Here is a 19137-nt window from a genome sequence, read left to right as displayed (position 1 = left end):
TGAAGAATGTAAATATGAAGACAATGTCAAGAAAAAACGGGCATCAGAACGGGGAAGAAAGGTGATCTAAGTGACCTTGAACATGACATGGTTATTGATGCCAAAAAAGTATGAATATTTCAGAAGCTGCTGATCTACTGGGAGATTTTCTTGTAAGTGGCCGTTCTCTGGTCCGTGATGTCAGAGGTCAGAGGATAATGCCGAGATTTCAACGAGCCACTTAAAAGGCAAGATGCATGTAGAAGAGCATCTCTGAATACAACACACCAAGTTTTAAAGCAGAAGAGCACACAAGGTGCTGCTCATGTCCGCTAAGAGCAGGACGAATCTATGTAACAAAAGGTTAAAGAAGCTCTGAAGGCAACCCAATACTAGAAACATGCAAGTAATAAAATGGCAGTTGAATATAGCTTTGCACTCACAAAATGTGTTGTAGAAAGCCATAGATATTTCAAGTACCCAGGGAAATTGTTCCTTTAAAATGTCAACAAAAGAACTGTAAAATTAATGTTTGTTGTCCTCTTGTTGTTGTTGTTGTTGTTGTTTTGAGGGACACAGAGAACAATGAAATAAAAAAACATGAAAAAAAGACTACATTTATTTAATTTTTGTTTTAATTATGTGTACAAAAACAGTTCAGCCATTCAAATCCTTCATGGGTAGTAACATGTCATGCACTGTTTGCTGTGTTGTCTGCAGTTGAAACTCAATACATTAAAATAATCAGTGAAGAAAGTTAGCACTGAAATTAAAACTAACACTAAATGAAAGCTTATTCTACACATTTAACAGCTTATTTAAAGTAATCACATGTTGTATTATTAATGTCACATTTAGTCAATCCAGATCATAAAAAAATGCATTAAAAAAGATCTTTTTACACAAATATTGAGCCACTGAATGTCACAGTTCTGTGTTGGGTACATCACACATTCATACACAGCATCACACATCTAAAAAAACTTTAATAAAGGAACAGCTGGTTAAGTAATTCTTACACTCGTTTAAAACATAGACAAAGTCTATTTCCTGCTGATGCTGTTTTGATTGAAGAAACTTATAGACAGTAAATGCACCAGCATCATATAACCGTAAAAATATTAAACTGACAACATTAATAATCATCATCATCAAATCATCACAGAATCAACCCATCTACAACTCTTAAACCCAACAGTAATTGAGATCTTTAGTGTTTCTTAAAGCTATTAAGGTCAGTAAATAAAAACACACCAGTTAAAAAGGTTTAGTGCAAATAGTCTACATGAGTGTTGTACAGCAGCGGTCGCCAACCTTTTTTGCGCCACGGACCGGTTTATGCCCGACAATATTTTCACGGACCGGCCTTTAAGGTGTCGCGGATAAATACAACAAAATAAAACTAGTACCGGTACTGAAAAAAAGATTTATTTATAACACGTGTGAAAAGACCCAAGAAAACCGAGTTAACGATAAAAACGATAACAAAATAACGCTGAAAACCGATAAATACCCTGAAAACCATATATTTCACACCTGAGCCTCAACTCTTGCGGCCCGGTACCAAACAACTCACGGACCGGTACCGGTCTGAGACCCGGGGGTTGGGGACCGCTGTTGTACAGGATGGTGGGTGTGGACTGGTTGGTACACCCCTCACTTGACAACATTATTCCAGTGTTTAAAAACAATATTGGTTGTGGAATGACACAGACTGCTGTTACAGTCCAAATAAGGCACCATTTTCTCTCAAACTCCAGCACATATTACCTCATTACTTAAGTTTATTTAGAAACGTCTTTGACATTTAATAGAAAAGAAATTCAATCAAACTTTAAGCCTGCTGTCGTGTTCTGGCCTCCCACACCTTTAGAAGTTCAAACGGTTTATCAAGTAACACCGATATGATTTCTGGAATCTACTTTTTGGGGATTAATTGCACCAATGATGCAACTTACAATATTAATTAAATCCATCCACATAGTGCATACTGTATTCCTCTTGGTAAGCGCATCATTTCCTCATCCTCCTCCACAGAGGTCACAAATATTCAGTATCAGTTGTTGCTTATTGTCTCTTTCCTCCTTGACCATTTACAAATCTGTTCCTGCCTGCAGCTCTCCTCCGTTTTGCAGGCTGCACAGTTCTTGAGGAATATTCCGGAGCTGTGGAGCAAAGAGACACAAGACATGATAAACATTTGAGATGGAGTTTAGTGAAACGTTGTCATCAATCTGCATGTTATGAGACTGACCTGCAGCACCATCTGTGATGAAACCACATGAGTCAATAACACTCCTGTCATTGCAGTCGTGCCTTTGCAGAGAATTTCTCTGCCAACAAAAAGAAAACCAGAGTCACAAACACAAACAGTCTGCACAACTCACTCGCTCAAAACACTGCTCCGGCTTGGTTCAAAATATACAGACGGTTTCAGAGTCCTAGTTTTCTGCATCCATGCTCACCGTCATATTCTAATGGTGGTGCTGTGCCATGCTTACACACAGGGCACTTAGAAACAGTTAACTGTTGACATTAATGCTAACGCCAGAGGGGTGCACCGTGAAGGGAGATTAATGGCACAGTGAGCTATATCGAGGTTAAAGTCAAAGTTTTCTGTGTCAAGAAAGTGACTCTGTTTTGGCTAAATCACCATGGTAACTCATGCTGCACACATAACCTGGTCAGGAGCAGAGTTTTAATTTAAAATAATCAAGAAATGCTTTTCACTGATTCTTTTTTCTTTTTTTAAACATCATATCCATGTGATAAAGATCCTCTGCTGGGTAAATACATCTAATATGTGCAGCTTGTTAAGCCGTAGCTTACTAACACCACCGAACGTGCAGCTAAAAAGTTGAAGCAGTGCATTTTTACTGGGATTTGCATGTGTTCAGTTGGCGATGGAGGAAAAAATTAATATAAATGTTTTTATATTGGGTTCTGATGCTTACACAGCAGCACTGAGATTCACTCAGTATTAAAATAAACTTGATGTATTGACGAGAGTCAAATTTTAAAGCTATTTAACTTTGTTTTATTTATATGTTGTTGTCATTTATATATACTGTTTAATCATCATCATCATCATCGGAAAATAATCTCTGACTGGAGTAGCTGGCACTGAAAGAGATCACTTTGTGCAGAAGAAGCGTCATGTGAAACATTAAACGGCCCTTTTTATGTAAATTTGCACATAACCTTGAAGCAGAAAGCCCGGCTTAACAGAAAGGTTGATAACCACCACTGTGATACCTGCTGTGTGTGACTGGGATTTTAGGTTTTACCTCTTAAGCTTTCTTTGTAGTACATCCCTCTGTTCTATTCCACAGACGGAGGTTTCTACTATCACAAGCAAACCAAAACCTCTAGAAACATTTAAGTAAGCAAGCAGCCCAAGGCCCCATCTCACCTTCACTTTCTTTTGCTCATACCACACCATCCCATATAAGCACAGGAGCGTGATGAGTGCCTGGAAGGAAAAGTATGCAAAAAATGAGTCTGCTTAAAGAAAAAAGAAAATATAATCTGCTACTCCTGTAAAAACCACAGATAATATTTGTTCAGCACATCAGATGCAACATCCTGCAACATCTACCTTATTAATCACTTATTTTCAATCTGTTTTAATAATCAATTACTGTAGGTGACACATATCATTTAATTATAAATGCTCACTTGTCTTTTCTTACCAGACACAGCAGCCACAGGAGCACGTAGCGAATTTGTGTCTTGGAAAACAAGTCATGACCAAATTTTACACAAGCAAGCGCCTCCAGGAAAGCGATGGCTCTTAAAGAGAAATAGAGAATAAAACAGAAATGATGTGTTTGATCTGAATGATTCAAAAACAGACATCTGTATTCAACAATGGCCCCCTCTCTTGGCCATGCCTTTACACTGCGCTAAAATGCCTCTATTGATGCATGAGACTCTAAATGGATGTTGTCCATGTTACTGTTCCCACAGTATTAAGAAGCATAACTGATATTCATTCAGCACACTGTGCAGTGGGAAACTCTTTCATTTTTAAAGGTTACACTGCAGGGGTGAACCTCAGACAAGAGAGCAGCATCAGCGTTAAGTTGCTGACGGAGAGTGTGCCGGTCTCGTTGCTATAGTAACCGGAGCAGACTAAGGACATCAGCACCTTTGTGTCTGAGAGGACTACATGATGTTATGAATTTCAATTGACATGAAGCTACACTGTTATAAAAATGAATCCAAAAGGTTTAAATAAAGATTCAAACTGTAGTCTAATGCGACAGCTTGACACCCGTGCTTCGTGGCCTGATTTGATTATGGTTAAGCTGGCGCCAGTAGCAGGAAGTGTCCATTTACTCTCTGGTTGAAAATGAGCGAAAGCTTTGTTTTATGTGCTGTTCAACAATAGATTTCAACCATAAACAGAATTAGATGAGTAGTATGTGACACTTGTTACAATGTTACTTTGAATTTGCTCTGTTAAAACCAGTGTGGTGACAGCTTCTGCAAAGCATGCAAATAACTAATAAAAAAAGATTCAAGCCAATTTTACATAATGACAAAGGAAATGGACAAGCTATGGCTCTAGCTACAATTTTTAATTTTTACATTTTTTAAAACATCATCTGAAGATACTCTTAGATAAAGAAAATGCTTAAATTGACAGTAAAAAAAAAGATACTCACCCAAAAACCCAACACTGTGTGCCAACTCGCTTACACTGAGTGTCTGTCAGGTAAGCATAATATTGTCTAAAAAACAAACAAACCCCAAAACCCCAAAATCAGTAAGCAAACATTAACACAGCATCCTCACAGACGTGTATTTAGTAGGTACAACCTGAATAAGACCGCATAACATTGTAATTACCACTGCTCAAAGATTGATAAGTGATGTAAATTTGAGGTTTAATCATACCGTACAGTGGGTGCAGTGATGACTCCGATGAGGAGGATACGACACCAGCTGAGAGGGTGAGAGGCCTGGAAGACGAAGATGTGCTTGAGGAAGAATGTGTTCAGCTCTGTCAGCTGTGGAAATAAAGATGTGTAAGACAAAGAGGATTTCACAGGAAGTGTTGCTTATGTACAGTGAGGGTATTACTGAACATATGATTCTTCAAATGAACGATATTCAACGGACACATTAGTGAATTGATCAATGGCTCGCTATTTTGCAAGTACAACCCCGATTCCAAAAAACTTGGGAAGGGGTGTAAAATGCAATTATTTAATAAACCCATATTTAATTCCCCCCAAAACAAGGAAAATATATCAAACTAAGAAAATGGGCCATTTTAAGAACAAGTGAAGTTTTTTTTATTTCTTTTATCTCAAAAATGTTTCTCCATGTGTACCACTGTGTACCATCCACTCTTCTTTTAACAACAGTCTGTAAACGTCAGTGAACCGAGGATAGCTTTCCTATCTGATGTAGGATGCTCAACAGTCTTGGGTGTTCTTTGTTTAGTTTTTTTCTTTCTTGATGCTCCAAATGTCTTCAGTTTGTGAAAGGTCTGGACTGCAGGTAGACCAAAGCCAGGCTCTTGTCTGCAGTGTTTAGCATTGTCTCGCTGTAATATGAGAGGCCTTCCTTAAAAAAATACATCTGAGCCACTAGTTTCGCCTTTGTTTTTTGTGTGGTCAGGTTTTTTTTATTTATTTATTTAAATTTGTTGAGCAGTTAGTGTGGATATATGTTTAGTTGCTATTTTTGGCTTTAGTTTAGTTTTATTCATTTGACCTCTTCTAAGGGTCCTGTCTTTTTTGTTCATTTTGTATATTTTTGCATTTTTGGGCATAAATAAAACATTTGATATATTTTTTTATGTTCTACTGTGAATAAAATATAGATTTATGAGATTTGCAAATCATTGCATTCTGTTTTTAGTTTTTACGAAGCACCCAAACTTTTTAGAACTGAGTTTGTGTTTCTGAATCACGGTACACCCTACCTGCCACAGGATCATAAAGACATAAATGCCTGCAAGCCTCTGGAATGATGATTTTGGATCAAACCAGCGCACGAAGGTCCAGCTGGCTGGAGTGAACTGAAGCACAGCTCGCTTTATCTTCCCTGTGGTAGTGTGGATTTCCCTGGACAGAAACAGTGTATTGTGTCAGGGTTGCACTCATAATACAGAGATCTACTCATGTTTGAAACATTAAACATTTGAACATTATTCAAGGTGAACAAAAAGAAACCAATTGTTCTCCCTGTGGTCAATTATGTGAAAAATATCTCTGAATGTAAATCATTTGAGAACAAAAAGGGAAACTAGAACGCCAGGAAGTTGAATGATTAAGGTTTATTGATAAAGGTTTTAGAGGAATTCCAGAGATGCTTTTTTTTGGCTTTTAGGAATTTAAAAAGACAACTTTGTCTTACACATATTATATCTCTTATCATATTATTAGATTGTTTCAGCTGTTTCTAATGTTCATGGCAATTCTTTTACATATGGGAAAAAAGAGAAGAAAATACTGACTTGATGCTGGCCCAGCGATACGTCCTCATCTCCAGAAAATGGCAGACGGTCATTCCCAGCCAGATGCCTCCTCCATTACACAACAGTATGTCGAGTATCACCTGATCCCACCAGCACTCCGCAAAGTTTGGTAGAAGGTGCATGAAGAAGAGCTGTGACCAAACATGGGACATGAGTTAATATACAGTCAGCGAAATAGAAATTACAGCTTTTTACAGTTCTAAGGTTTATATAAGAGAACAAAGTCCATCTGGTCCCTATCGGGTTCCAAAATCATTTAAATATAAACTGATGGATAACAACACATAATAATTTATACTGCGTTATTCTTTATTGAACTAAAAAATTGTCAAAATGCAGAAGTAGTATGCAAAAATTATTCACCAGGTTGTTGAACCACCTTCAGCAGCAATAACTGGAACTACTCGTTTTCATCAGTCTCACACAACATTGTCGAGGAATTCTAACACAGTCTTCTATGTAGTGTTACTTTGGTTCATTGAGGTTTGCGGGCATATGTTTACGCACAGCTCGCCATGCCATTGCAACACAACGATTAGTTTCCTTTTCAGCCGTTCTGTTTTAGATTTGTTCCTCTGCTTGTCCTGTTGTATGAGCCAGTTTAAGCCAAGCTTTATCTCTCAGACAGATGGTCTCACATTTGACTCTAGAATACTTTAATATACAGAAGAGTTCAGGGCCGCCTCAATGACTGCGGGTGTCCAGAACCTGTGGCAGCAAAAAGAGCGCAAATCATTACCCCTCCACCACCAATGCTTGACAGCATGAGGTGTTTGTGGCGATATGTTGTGTTTGGTTCTCTCGAGATGTGGAGCTGTGGATTCTGGCCAGACATGTTCACTTAGGTGTCATCTGTCTAAAGGACGTAGGGTTTCCTTTACAGTGCCTAAGAACTGCACGAAGGCACTGTTGTATGCAAATCGTGTGTACAAATGTTTCACAGGAAAATCTGTAGTTGATGAGTATTTTCATACCTCAAATTGCTCATACTATAGGCAGAAATGTAGAAGTCCCTCTGATCATGCGTACAACCAAATCACAGCCTGTCTGACTTGGAAATTTAAACACAAGTCTTTGAAATTGACATAACTACTGCTACTAATTATGACAATAAAACTATGGTTACAGTTTTCCAAAACACCATAAGCTACAAAATGTTCAGAACTACAACAAAAAATGCACATAAAGAAAACAAAATATGTAAAATGGGAAAAATGGAAAGGTCTAAGCGTTAACCTTCCATTTTCTTCAGCTTATCTGGGGACGCGTCATGAAGGCTAAGCCTAGGCAGAGCAGCCCAGCCCAGGCCTCCCAACAGCCCCCTCTTAATTTCCTCAAACTTATCCCAGGGAACACCGAACACTTCACTCTTACACTCGGCTATCTCTTCACCACGACGAACTGGTGTGCTGCGTCCACAATCCCTCTACTTTAAACAAACTCCATTGACCCTTATCTCATCTTATCGTATCTTACATGTTCTCAACTTTCATTAAACATGACTTCTATCATTTCTGGATGTCATCACTTACAGTATAATTTCTTAACAGTATCCCATGGATGCTAGAGAATCTTTTTTTTTTCTGTTGCAGTGAACTCCTCATCTGGGGTTATTCTTTTCACAAGAAAGAATAACTTTTATTGTAGTTTTGTAATTAGTCTTTTTCCACTTGAGCCACAGTGGGTGTCTCAAGGGAAAAGATATTTAGCTCTTCTGCATTATATGAGCCTGAGAGCTTTTAGTAATTTATTTTTAAACCATCGTCATTCCCATGGAAACACTTTGGAAAGCCGTGCCTCTTCTGGCGATAGTAATTTTGAATATGAACTCATTTTTTCTGCAAGGTAAGAATGTTGCCACGTAAATATTCGTTCTTTTTAGAGCGCAGAGGCTTTCTCCTGACAACCCTTCAGACTTTTTCCAGTTGTAAGATTTAACATTTCGCTCTTGTGTTGTTGCAGTTTGTCTGAGCATTGTACATTCAGACCATGGGGTGGATTTGCTGAGACTTCCACTCCTTGGCAACAGTCAAGACCACAGCTTTTGTTATGTGCAAAAAGCCCCTACTGCTATTATACTGTCATAAATGTCTCCCAGACAAACAATCCCTGTTCCCTGCACAGAATAATCTGAAGCACTGTCATTCTCTCGCATGAGCTGGATTACTACAAATGACTGATAATTACTCTTCTGTGACCTTGCAGACTCCCCGCTTTGTGAATATACAGCATGTTTATGACAGATTTGAATACAGGCAGATCAAGCCTGCTGTCATGCAGAGATCACATGAATGTTACCTCAGTGAGTTCCCAGGTTATGCTGATGGTCCAACACAGGCCGTAGCTGCGGATTAGCAAAGCCTTCATGGCCCATCCTCCAAAGTGGCCAAACGCAAAGATGTCAAAGTGGCTCAGGATGCGCTCCCACGTTATCACTGTACAGTTTACAGCATACTCCTGTTAGGGAGAAAACAACAGTAACAATGCTAACAATCACGCTGATCCCTCCTTTTGATTACATCTTTACTGCTACCACAATTACTTTATTTTACTGAAATCTGACTACAGAAGTGTGTATTCACTGGTCAGCAGATTCTCCAAATAGATCATATTATGGAGCATGTAAGAACATCACTACATAGATCATAAAACTTTATTGAAAAAATAAAACAACTATGCGGCATGATTATTCTAAAGCTATCAAAAAATGGCTTTAGAGGATTTTAAGTTTCACTTCAACAGGTTCCAAAAAATGTCAAAGCTATACTTACCATGACATCAGCCTCCCGTTTTGCATAGCGGAGGTTTGGGTCCAGCCAGTACATTAGAGTCTTCACTTGGTCCCAGTTAAGGAAGATAAGGAAGACAAGAAACAGGAAGTAGAGCACACTGAGACCTACCCAACACAGGAGAAAAGTGAGTTAGTGACGATAAGGCTACATGAGAACTGTATCTTAGCAGAAAAGTTAAACACCCACCGAACACCATTCGCCATATTGCAGGGTGTGGCCTAACGAAGGGTCCTGAAATAGAAAGCATCATAAGGTGATTGTACTATTTATAATAAAGTGATCATGGAAAATACAGATCCAATGTCTTTTTTGCACAGTAATGTCTTTAAAAAAAAAATAAACAATTATATATATATATATATATATATATATATATATATATATATAATTATACTTCTCCACCTTATATACATTTGGTCTCAATCAAATATACAAGCCGATTTCTGAATTTGCAACTTAAAAACAACTGCATTCAGACAAACAAAGATACCCATGAGGCCATGAATGAAATGTCTTTATGGCCCCACATCTCTGATGCATACAACAATACAGGTATGACGATCTGATTAAACAGCTAACTGAGTTTTAACAGGTAATCCTGAGTCTCTAGCTTTAGTTAACAAACTATAAAGAGCTTACTACATTTATTTTAAAGCTACACTTTAATGGTAGTTTATAACATAAAGTATACATATACTAATAAATTAAGACATTCTTACAGTCATTAATCATATTTAGTTATTTCGTGGGTAAAATCTATTTTTTAATCAAGTCTATTCTGGTCTGGCTAAGATGACATATTTGACATATTTGAATACAGGCAGATCGAGCCATATTTTTAAAATGACAAAAACTGACAGATTTGATTTCATATTTTCCAGTCACCTAATTCAATCAACCAAAAGTCAAAAACTGAAAATACTTGTAGCCAGAAAAGTAGTAACTCCGTAAAAGCGATTAAACTAGTAATTAATCATCAAAGCAGTACTAATGAATCCACTGTTTCAGATCCACACGGTGACTTTATCACACTCGACCATCCACTAAAGGAATGTTATTATGAGTAGTTATTAACTCACCATTAGGAAAGGCCAGGACACTGATGACCAAGAAGAAGAAGACGACTACCAACAAACCGACACGGAGGTTGTTATCTGTGTGTTCATCATCCCTGTCACGGCACAAATTCGGGTGTGAACTAAAACATGAAGCTTTTTAAAACAATTGTAAACAGCAACGTACAATTTCAGCTTGTTATCTACCTGGTGAAGGCAAAGTACATCAGGCTGAGCACAGTGACTGTCAGCAGAGTGATGGTGTGCGGCTTATAGAAGAAGTCAATGGAGATATCCTCCACTTGTTGCTCGTTTATCATTCGGAAATGTAAGTTATAGTTCGCATCGTCCTTCCTCGGTATTCGGGGTCCAATCGTAGCTGCCATGTCGCTGAGACAAATGCCTCCTCCTGAACTTTACCGATGCAAATTTATCCGTGAACACTAAAGTTGTGAAATTATGAGGGGTGATGTAAAAACAGACCAACAATCAGGAACCTTGAAGACGGACTGAACCAAGCCTGATCGTAGGGGCGTGGTATGCCAAAGAGTTTTGTAATACTCCCCAGAGCAAAAGTTATAAACTACAGCAGTGCATTTTTTTAACTGTAGTAATGTTATGTTATGTTTTTAATTTTGTATGTATGACACTTTTTATCTGCTAAATATAAAAAAAGACATCAGGTATGCGTAAAAACACGGCGTTGTGGCACGTCCCATAAAGTGACGTTTACGTGAAGCACTTCCGTTAGCGCGCACGTGAAAATACTTGACATTGCAAGACGGTGAAGAAAATGCTTTGATTCATAAACAGTGAGTAATACAACACTCTATGAACTGACGCTGGATTTAAAGAATTATTATTCTGCTAGCATACAACGGTGTAACCGTGTCCAGCTAGCCTCTCGTAGGCTAGCAAATCATTAACCGAGCTATCTGCATAGCTAGCTAATCCGGGGAAAGTATATATTAGTGACTTAAGGTTTTTGAAAATATAATGACACGAGCATTTCATCTTTGTCTTTTTGAAAAACACACCATCGCGATGAGCAAGGCTGACCGTGACAGTGGTGAACTCCACTGTTGATCCTTTCCCAGTTCTGGCCCACTTGTCAACCAATCAACATTTAACCGATGCACAGTGCCAGTTGAGATTTTAGAGGACTGCACCCAAGCACTTTTGCAATTGGCAATTTTTTAGTGACACGACAGGTCCTTAAGGACCGTCACTTCTTCTTTTGTCCCCCACTTGTCCAGTTTCCTCAGATTTTTTTGTGAGGGCATACTGCAAACTATGCTGAGACATACCTAAAATGTGTAGACACAACACTGGTTCCCTTGAGTCTGCCTTTTTATGGTGGAAGGATTCGTTTGTCCGTGTTAAAATGAGGGAAATAAAAACATTTCTCTGAAGGCCAGATAAAAACAACTTGGCTTAAAATTGGTGAAAAAGCAGCCAATGTCCAAAGAAAACAAAGTGAAAGACCTTCAGAAAGCCTGGAGAACTGTTGCTCAAGACCACTTTAAAAATTACAAGAAAGTCTGGCTACTTGAAAGTAAAATATAAAGGAATGACAATTGACTGAAGACCTTTTCCCACTACTGTATGTTGCATGGTATGCCTCTAAAATATGTCATGTTCATTTCTTACAGAATAACCATGGCCTCTACTTGTGCACAGCTGTGTCTAAGAGGCACAGGTCCTCTTTACTCTAAGACGGTGAGCAGTACCTGGCAGTATTACACTCGGGTTCAGCAGCGGATTAAGGTGACAAGAGTACCAACAAAAGTTATTAGTGGATTATCGATCAGGGGGAATCACACAACAGCAACAACGCTGACAAGACTGAGGTGGAAACAACAGATTTGCTTCTACAGTGACTCAGCAGCTAAATATCTGACAAACGAGGCAAAGGAAGGCACGAATACACAAGAGCTGTCAAGAACTAAAGTTGGAGCACACAAGACCTCACTGTTACCAACCAGAGATGCTGCACTAACTACTGAAAATAGTCATATATCATTAGGTAGGTAGTAGTTTGCTGCTGTGATTGTTCATTAATTTAAAGGGTTTTTTGTATCACGTTGGAATCTTCTCATCTGTAATTTCTTTATCAAGCAGATTTGGATCCTGTGGCTCAGCCTTCAGCTTTAGAAGAGATCAGTGATGAAGAGGCCATCAGTATATCTGTTCCCTCTGCCATCCCTCCAGCCTCCACCACTCTTAGAGATTATGTCGATAAGTCTGAGACGCTTAGCAAGTTGGTACAACTAGGTAATCAAAATAACCACTTTGGAATCACAGTAAAACCTCATCTTCAAAATCTGAACTCAAATGTTATTATTTCAAATCATTCACCCACCCCTTCTCATTGCAGGGGTGAACTTGTGGAAGCTGGAAAAAAGGCCTAATGTAGGCTCCATGCTGCTGAGGCTCAACTTCAACACAGATGTGACCCCGCGGTTACTGTTTCTCAAAGACATCGGCGTGGAGGACTCTCGCTTCGGCTATATTATCTCACACAACCCCTTCATTCTCACTGAGAGTTTGGAAAACCTACAAGCCAGGTAGCTCAAAGGCATCTTAATGAAAAGCTTTACATGTCGAGGATCTTTATTGTAACATAAATGTGTCTGATGTGATTAAGTAAACCCATGAAATTTAAAAAATCTTATCTGATTTTGATTTTGCCTGATCTCCCTCTAAAAGTCATCTTCTCTTGTACATCTGGACCACTTTAAGGGCACTGGAGATGTTTTGTTGTTGTTGTTTTGGGTTTTTTTGCTCATGTAATGTCCCATTTTGAGCACCTGTTTTTTGTTTTTTTTTTAACAATTTAACTTCAGACTTGAACAAAGAGCAGACAACAACCTCTGTGTCATACTGACCCATAATGAGGCTCATCACTTGTAATGAGACCTTGTCTGCATAGTATGAAAGCCCGAAGGTCAGGAGCATGATGATGAGGATGCTCGTTGTTGTTTTTAATGTTCAGGACATTGTCCACATGAATTTGTAAACCAGAAACAGGCTGTCAGTGTGAGGTTTAGCTGTGTTGTCTTAAGGTGGCTGATGGAGGACGTTCAGTGGAAACAGCTGGAACTATGGAGTTTTTTGGCCACACTAAAATTATTGGCCCTCACCATCTGCCTATTTGTTAGATTTGCCTCCCTGGAGCTTACTCAAAGTGAAATCCAAGATAATGTTTTGCCATTTTTACATAATGGAGGTGATACAGTGAGCTTTGGCAGTGCAGATTCAAGGGGTCAGAATAGGATGGAACCCGTGAAAGAGAATAGCAGGACCCCCCGGAGCCTAAATGCTGGTGATGGAGAGGAAGGTGGCTTGAATGGAGCTTGAATGATGACAGCTGGAGATGAGGAAGAGGTGGGTTGTGTTATGACATCTGGGAAGAAGAAAAACGGATGGGCAGTGAGGTTTAAACCAAGCAGCGTAAATGCTGATTGGCCTGGAGAAGGCCGGAAGAAGGTGATTGGACTAGACCAGTGATGACAGAAATGGCTCAACAGTGTGGGGAAAGTGGAAGTGATAAAGTTTAGATTTATCCGGCAGCACCTGGAAGTGGACAGATGTGAGGCCATAGATCTTCATTATTGAACTTACTCATATACTTTAGGACCTTCTTGGTCGGGGTTCCAAGCGATGTGAAGTGAAACGATATGTGATGTCAATGGCCTTTCAGCTGTGTCGCTGTAATGACCCCACGCACATTAGGTGGTACTTGATTGTAATAGAAAACTTCTGAAATTGAGTTGAGTTGAGTAGGTACTGCTGGAAAAGAGCTATTTGTGTTCATGTGTTGTGTTACTGTTATGACACTATGAGTGTTCTCTCTCTCTCTCTCATTTGTGAAGGGTGAACTACCTCAAGTCAAAGAACTTCAGTTCAGAGACGGTTGCGTCCATGGTGTCCAGAGCTCCTTATCTGCTCAACTTCAGCGTGAACAGGCTGGACAACAGATTGGGTTTTTATCAGCAGCAACTTAGCCTCAGTGCTAACAATGTATGCAGCTATGATTGGAGATATAATATATGAGCCGTGCTATTATGCTTTTGTTATAGTGTGTTATTACAGCTTATAGGTTGTTTTGCATTTCTCCCCAGACACGGAATATTGTAGCTCGTCTTCCCAGGTTACTGTGTGGCAGTTTGGAGCCCGTTAAAGAAAACTTAAAGGTACAGGAAAAACAGGAGACATTATTAGAAGTTGTCAGTTTTCAGATGTGTTGTTCTCAGTAGATTTTGTTGATTTACTCTACAGGTGTGTGAAATAGAGCTTGGCTTTAAGAGAAACGAGATCCAGCACATAGTTCTCGCTGTGCCCAAACTTCTGACTGCCAATAAAAGGAAGCTGACAGAGATATTTGACTTCATCCACAACACCATGAAAGTACCCCACCACCTTATCACCAAGTTCCCACAGGTAGGCCTCTCTTGCGCTCATATTTTCAAGTTTTAAAGTACTATGAACTGATTTTCTTTGGCTGTTTTGAGGAATTCTAACTCCAGTATCTGACATCTTTTTCCAGGTCCTCAATTCCAAGTATTTGCGCCTCAGAGAGCGCCACCTTTTCCTCGAGTATCTCGGAAAAGCTCAGTATGATCCAACCCTGCCCAGCTACATCTCTCTGGACCGCTTGGTGTCTTTGCCAGATGAGACGTTTTGCACTGAGTTGGCTTTGGCCACACTGGAAGATTTTTATTTATTCCAAAAGACACTTTGATTTTTCACCAACAGCCACATCAGTTATGTGCCAACATTAAAATATAAACATGGAGCATCAAAAGAGCTTGAAATGAACTGTTTTGTAAATATAATGATATATTAAATAGTAATGTTTAAAGTAAATGGACTGATTCTTACATAGTGCTTTTCTACTCTATTTGAGCACTCACAACACAACTTGCCTCATTCACCCATTCACACCCATTCATGCAAGCAGTTTTTGCTCTTTCAGCCGCAGCAATTGCATAATACAATCATGCAGCTATTTAAATTATCTAAGTTGCATCCAATATTTTTCTGGTCGGGTACCGAAAACCAACATGGGAAATCTGCAATTACCTAAATGGGTTTTCCTTTTCTCATTTGAAAAGCTTGATTGTGAAAGATTCAAATTGCTGATGTCCGCAGTTTTAACTTTGGATGAAATAATAAACTATTTCACACATGCTTTAGAATGAGCAACCATTACTGAATGAAACTTTGAAATTATAAGGACATTTTTAATCTAAATAGGTATTTTTGTCATCCATTCATTTATAAAAATCATAATAGTTATTTGGGTTGTGTGTGTGTGTTGTTTTTTTGTTTTTTTTAAAATGTTGGATAAGTACAACTCTATTCCTTAATTGACCTCTGTGGATTTGAGCACCTGGCAAACATCATGCAAACGTCCTTTTAATTTTAAAATTTTAATTTTTGGTTCTGATCAGCTCCATTTATTAATATTTTTAATTCCTCAGGAATACTCATAAACACTGAGGTCCTGGTATATGCAAACTTCTGTCTGGATCCTTACAAAACAAAGATGTGGAGCAATGTTAATAATTTTTGGGAACACTTTAAAAAAAAAAAATTACCAGTTTCCGATACCATTGTTGTAAACAGTATTCTCTTAAAAATAACAATACGTTAACAACACTTACTGGACTTGTGGAGTTATTTTAAAATCCTAAGAGACTTGTAAACATCTGAAGAAAAATATTCTTTAATCATAGATGCAGACTCATGCAGAAATATTGAAATTTATTTTAAATTTCATTTTGTAGAGTGAGAACAGACAGATGGGATTCTCAAAGTCAGTCAGTTTCTCTGGGTCTGACACAGAAACAGCACACAGTTTTGGGAAGAAGCCATTTTCTTTCTTCTTCGTAATTTTAAGGTCCTCGGACTTTTATGTATTATTGTAAACAGATACAGCTGGCTCAGACATTAATGGAGTTTCAGATGGAGGTTCCTCACAGGGAACATCAGGCATTATTTATACAGTAGTTACACTGATTTACGCTTTATCTTCCTGAGACCCAGCCTGTTCATTATGTCCTCTGTAGTGGACAAAAAACTGTAAGATACTTTTTTTTCCTTGTTTCCCAGGAGGATATTTATACTGCATTGATAACTATTTATACTGTATTATATTGTTTTATATTATGTATACTGTATTATCCCGATTTATAATTTATTTATACTATATTTTTACTGTATTTATTCAGTGTTTACGCTGATTTAAAGTGTATTTACACATTTTTAAACAAAATTTCCGCTGTCCGTGAACGTCGGACCTTACGATAGCGTGACGTCTGATAAAGTTACTTTTGAACGCATCTTTACCCACAACCCACCGCGTTCCTTCTCAGCGATAAACATGGCGACGAGGGCACCAGGTAAATTAACCCCTATCCTTTTTCATATTTCCAGGTTATGCTCGTTAATCCTCTCGTTTTTAACCTGTGGTCAGATCTGTTTTATTCTCTTGCTCACAGAAGGTCGTTATGTTTACTTTGTCAGTATAATTAGGCCTTCCGGTGCCTTTGACTAGTCTGTGTCCTCTAGTGTCCCCGTGCTAGCTGATGCTAACGGGTGCTGGTCAGCTAGCGTTAGCTTAGCGCTCTCCAGTGCTGGTAAAATAAGATAAATGGTATTAAACAAAGACCTCCATCCTGTTGCGCAATAATAAAAACTGTGTTTTACTAAATGACTGATGTAGAGCTCAGCCGTCGTTTGGAGTTAAATGTAAGAAATCAACCAAACTGCTGTTAGCTCATTGCTTATGGAGGTTAAAGTTTGTTTTCTTCAGTGAATAGTTACGTGTGTCTCACAATGACATCTGAGTGGTCGTAGTTGAATGGTTGTTGTCTGATATTCATACACCACATTTGACTAATTGCCTCTTATAAGATGACATATACTTTATGTTGGGAAATCACTGTTACAGCAGCTCATACTAAAATAGCTCAGTAAGATAAATAAAATATGACAAGATAGATTTCTCCCTGTATTTGTTAACTAAGACATCCATGTTTAACTACTAGGTCTCTGATCAGGTGATCAGTGATTGTTGGTGGTACTTTGGTCCAGGTTAGAGAAAGGAGACTGCTTTTGAGATTGAGGTTCCCTAGATCTGTGACACTACTGATACCATTAAAAAGAAGATTAAGGGCCACCTGTACAGGCTTAATTTTATTTAAACCTATCTATTTATACAGTTATAATTTTCTTATTTTGTATTGTAATGTGCTTCATAACTAAAGTTGACTGACTTAAATATGTATACTAAGTGGCTAGAACACTGTTCTCCTTCTTTCCTTCCATCCTCACTGATCCTGTCTGTTTCTGTCTCTTTCTCATGATTTTTTTTTTCTATTTCTTTACAGCTGCAACAGGAAGGCTCCTGGTTGGCTTCCGTAAATGGTATTACAACATGTGTGGCTTCAACAAACTTGGTAAGGCCAGAATATAATAATTTAAGATGATCAGAGTTCATTAGCTAAAAATGTTGCCAGTTTCGAAGCTTGCTAATGAAAACAGGATTGTCTTGAGCTTGTGGGTTTTCTGTTGCAGGTTTAATGCGTGATGACACGATCCATGAGGACCTGGATGTGAAAGAGGCCCTCAGGAGGCTTCCAGAGAATGTGTACAACGACAGGATGTTCAGGATCAAGAGGGCCCTGGATCTCTCTATGAAGCAGCAGATTCTTCCTAAAAACCAGTGGACAAAATTCGATGAGGTGCTTTCACACAAACAGACTAAATTAGCATTTTCAGTGCAGTGTAAAATGTAGTGTTAATGTTAACATGGATAGATGTAGTATTTTTCTGTTGGTCATTTCATTGGACGTGATTATTTGTTAAGTTTTCCACTGAGGCTTGAGTCATGCAGTCCTAAAGATTTGTCAGCACAGGTCTGGCAGCCACTGTTTGTTTGGGGAAAGTCTGATCCCCTGATTGGTTGTGAGTGGTCTTGGCACTTGGTTTGAAACTGGTAGCCACTGGTTGCTAGGGGCAAGTATGTATTCTGTAACTGGTTGGCGACTGGTTTCTGGAGGGTGTTGGGAGTCCATAGCCTGAAGGTGGTTGCAAAGTGGTGTGCAGTGCTGCTTTGTTGCTAGTAGTTTGCACTTAGGATGCTAACTTGTCTGCAAACTTATAACTAGATAAAAGTTGTGCAACCAATACATTTCAAAAGCCACAGCCTTCATTCTCCTTTCCTGGTATGTATCACACTTTCCTCACTACCAATTGAATAGTTTGCAAATGTTCACAGACAAGTTGTCTTCCCTGCAAACTACTGGCACCAGTTTGCTAGTGACTACTGTAATCATAAGGATGTTGTTGGTGCAGAACCCTCTCTATGATTGATTTCACCTCTTATCAGTCAGCTGGAATATAGCTGCTGATGAGTCCTAAGTGAATTCTCAGTGTAAGATATGAAATTTTAGTCAAAGTGTGGAAAAGAAAGATAAGTAAACAGAACTATCACAGAGGTTTTTGGAAAAAAAAATTATCTTAGTTTAGGGTGGGATTTTTAGCCTTTGCTGATTACTGATGTCATGTATTGTGCCTTGTGTTTTTCCTGCAGGATGTCCACTATCTGACTCCATACCTGGAGGAGGTGATCCGTGAGAGGAAAGAAAAAGAGGAATGGATGAAGAAATAGACCATTCCAGTTCGCAGCTGTTAATCTTAGTCTTCGGTTGGTTCGTGGTCGTCCCCTGGTGTAATATTTAACATGAAATGTAATCTACATATATAACACAGTGCTCATTAAAGAAATGTACATTTTGAAACATGTCTG

General features: G+C 38.7%; 3 protein-coding genes across 3 annotated transcripts; 2 read left to right on the top strand and 1 right to left on the bottom strand.

Annotated features, from left to right (window-relative positions):
• Nucleotides 1-600: 600 nt before the first annotated feature.
• Nucleotides 601-10836, bottom strand: ptdss1b (phosphatidylserine synthase 1b). Its single transcript, XM_086280676.1, has 13 exons — nt 10527-10836; nt 10344-10435; nt 9451-9495; nt 9244-9368; nt 8771-8929; nt 6452-6603; nt 5918-6059; nt 4882-4994; nt 4650-4715; nt 3672-3771; nt 3392-3451; nt 2234-2312; nt 601-2144 (listed from the first exon to the last, which is right to left on the bottom strand). The coding sequence occupies exons 1-13, from the start codon at nt 10703-10705 to the stop codon at nt 2047-2049; spliced, it is 1410 nt and encodes a 469-aa protein (XP_086136802.1). The 5' UTR covers nt 10706-10836; the 3' UTR covers nt 601-2046.
• Nucleotides 10837-11020: 184 nt separating this feature from the next.
• Nucleotides 11021-15188, top strand: mterf3 (mitochondrial transcription termination factor 3). The gene is made up of 8 exons (XM_086281032.1): nt 11021-11131; nt 11972-12345; nt 12441-12593; nt 12697-12886; nt 14195-14342; nt 14444-14515; nt 14601-14762; nt 14869-15188. Exons 2-8 carry the CDS (start codon nt 11979-11981, stop codon nt 15061-15063), a joined length of 1287 nt encoding a protein of 428 aa, XP_086137158.1. The 5' UTR covers nt 11021-11131; nt 11972-11978; the 3' UTR covers nt 15064-15188.
• Nucleotides 15189-16638: 1450 nt separating this feature from the next.
• uqcrb (ubiquinol-cytochrome c reductase binding protein) lies at nt 16639-19129 on the top strand. The gene is made up of 4 exons (XM_086280701.1): nt 16639-16726; nt 17717-17785; nt 17904-18070; nt 18922-19129. Exons 1-4 carry the CDS (start codon nt 16708-16710, stop codon nt 18997-18999), a joined length of 333 nt encoding a protein of 110 aa, XP_086136827.1. The 5' UTR covers nt 16639-16707; the 3' UTR covers nt 19000-19129.
• The last annotated feature ends 8 nt before the right edge of the window (nt 19130-19137 follow it).

Source organism: Aulonocara sp. 'chitande type north' Nkhata Bay, linkage group LG22 (assembly GCF_057382095.1).
Source record: "Aulonocara sp. 'chitande type north' Nkhata Bay isolate Kocher_YH1m ecotype deep benthic linkage group LG22, A_spYH_male_GT1.1, whole genome shotgun sequence".
NCBI classification, from domain to species: domain Eukaryota; kingdom Metazoa; phylum Chordata; class Actinopteri; order Cichliformes; family Cichlidae; genus Aulonocara; species Aulonocara sp. 'chitande type north' Nkhata Bay.
The sequence above is the reverse complement of the archived record's forward strand: the minus strand, read 5'-3'. Positions and strand labels throughout refer to the sequence as shown.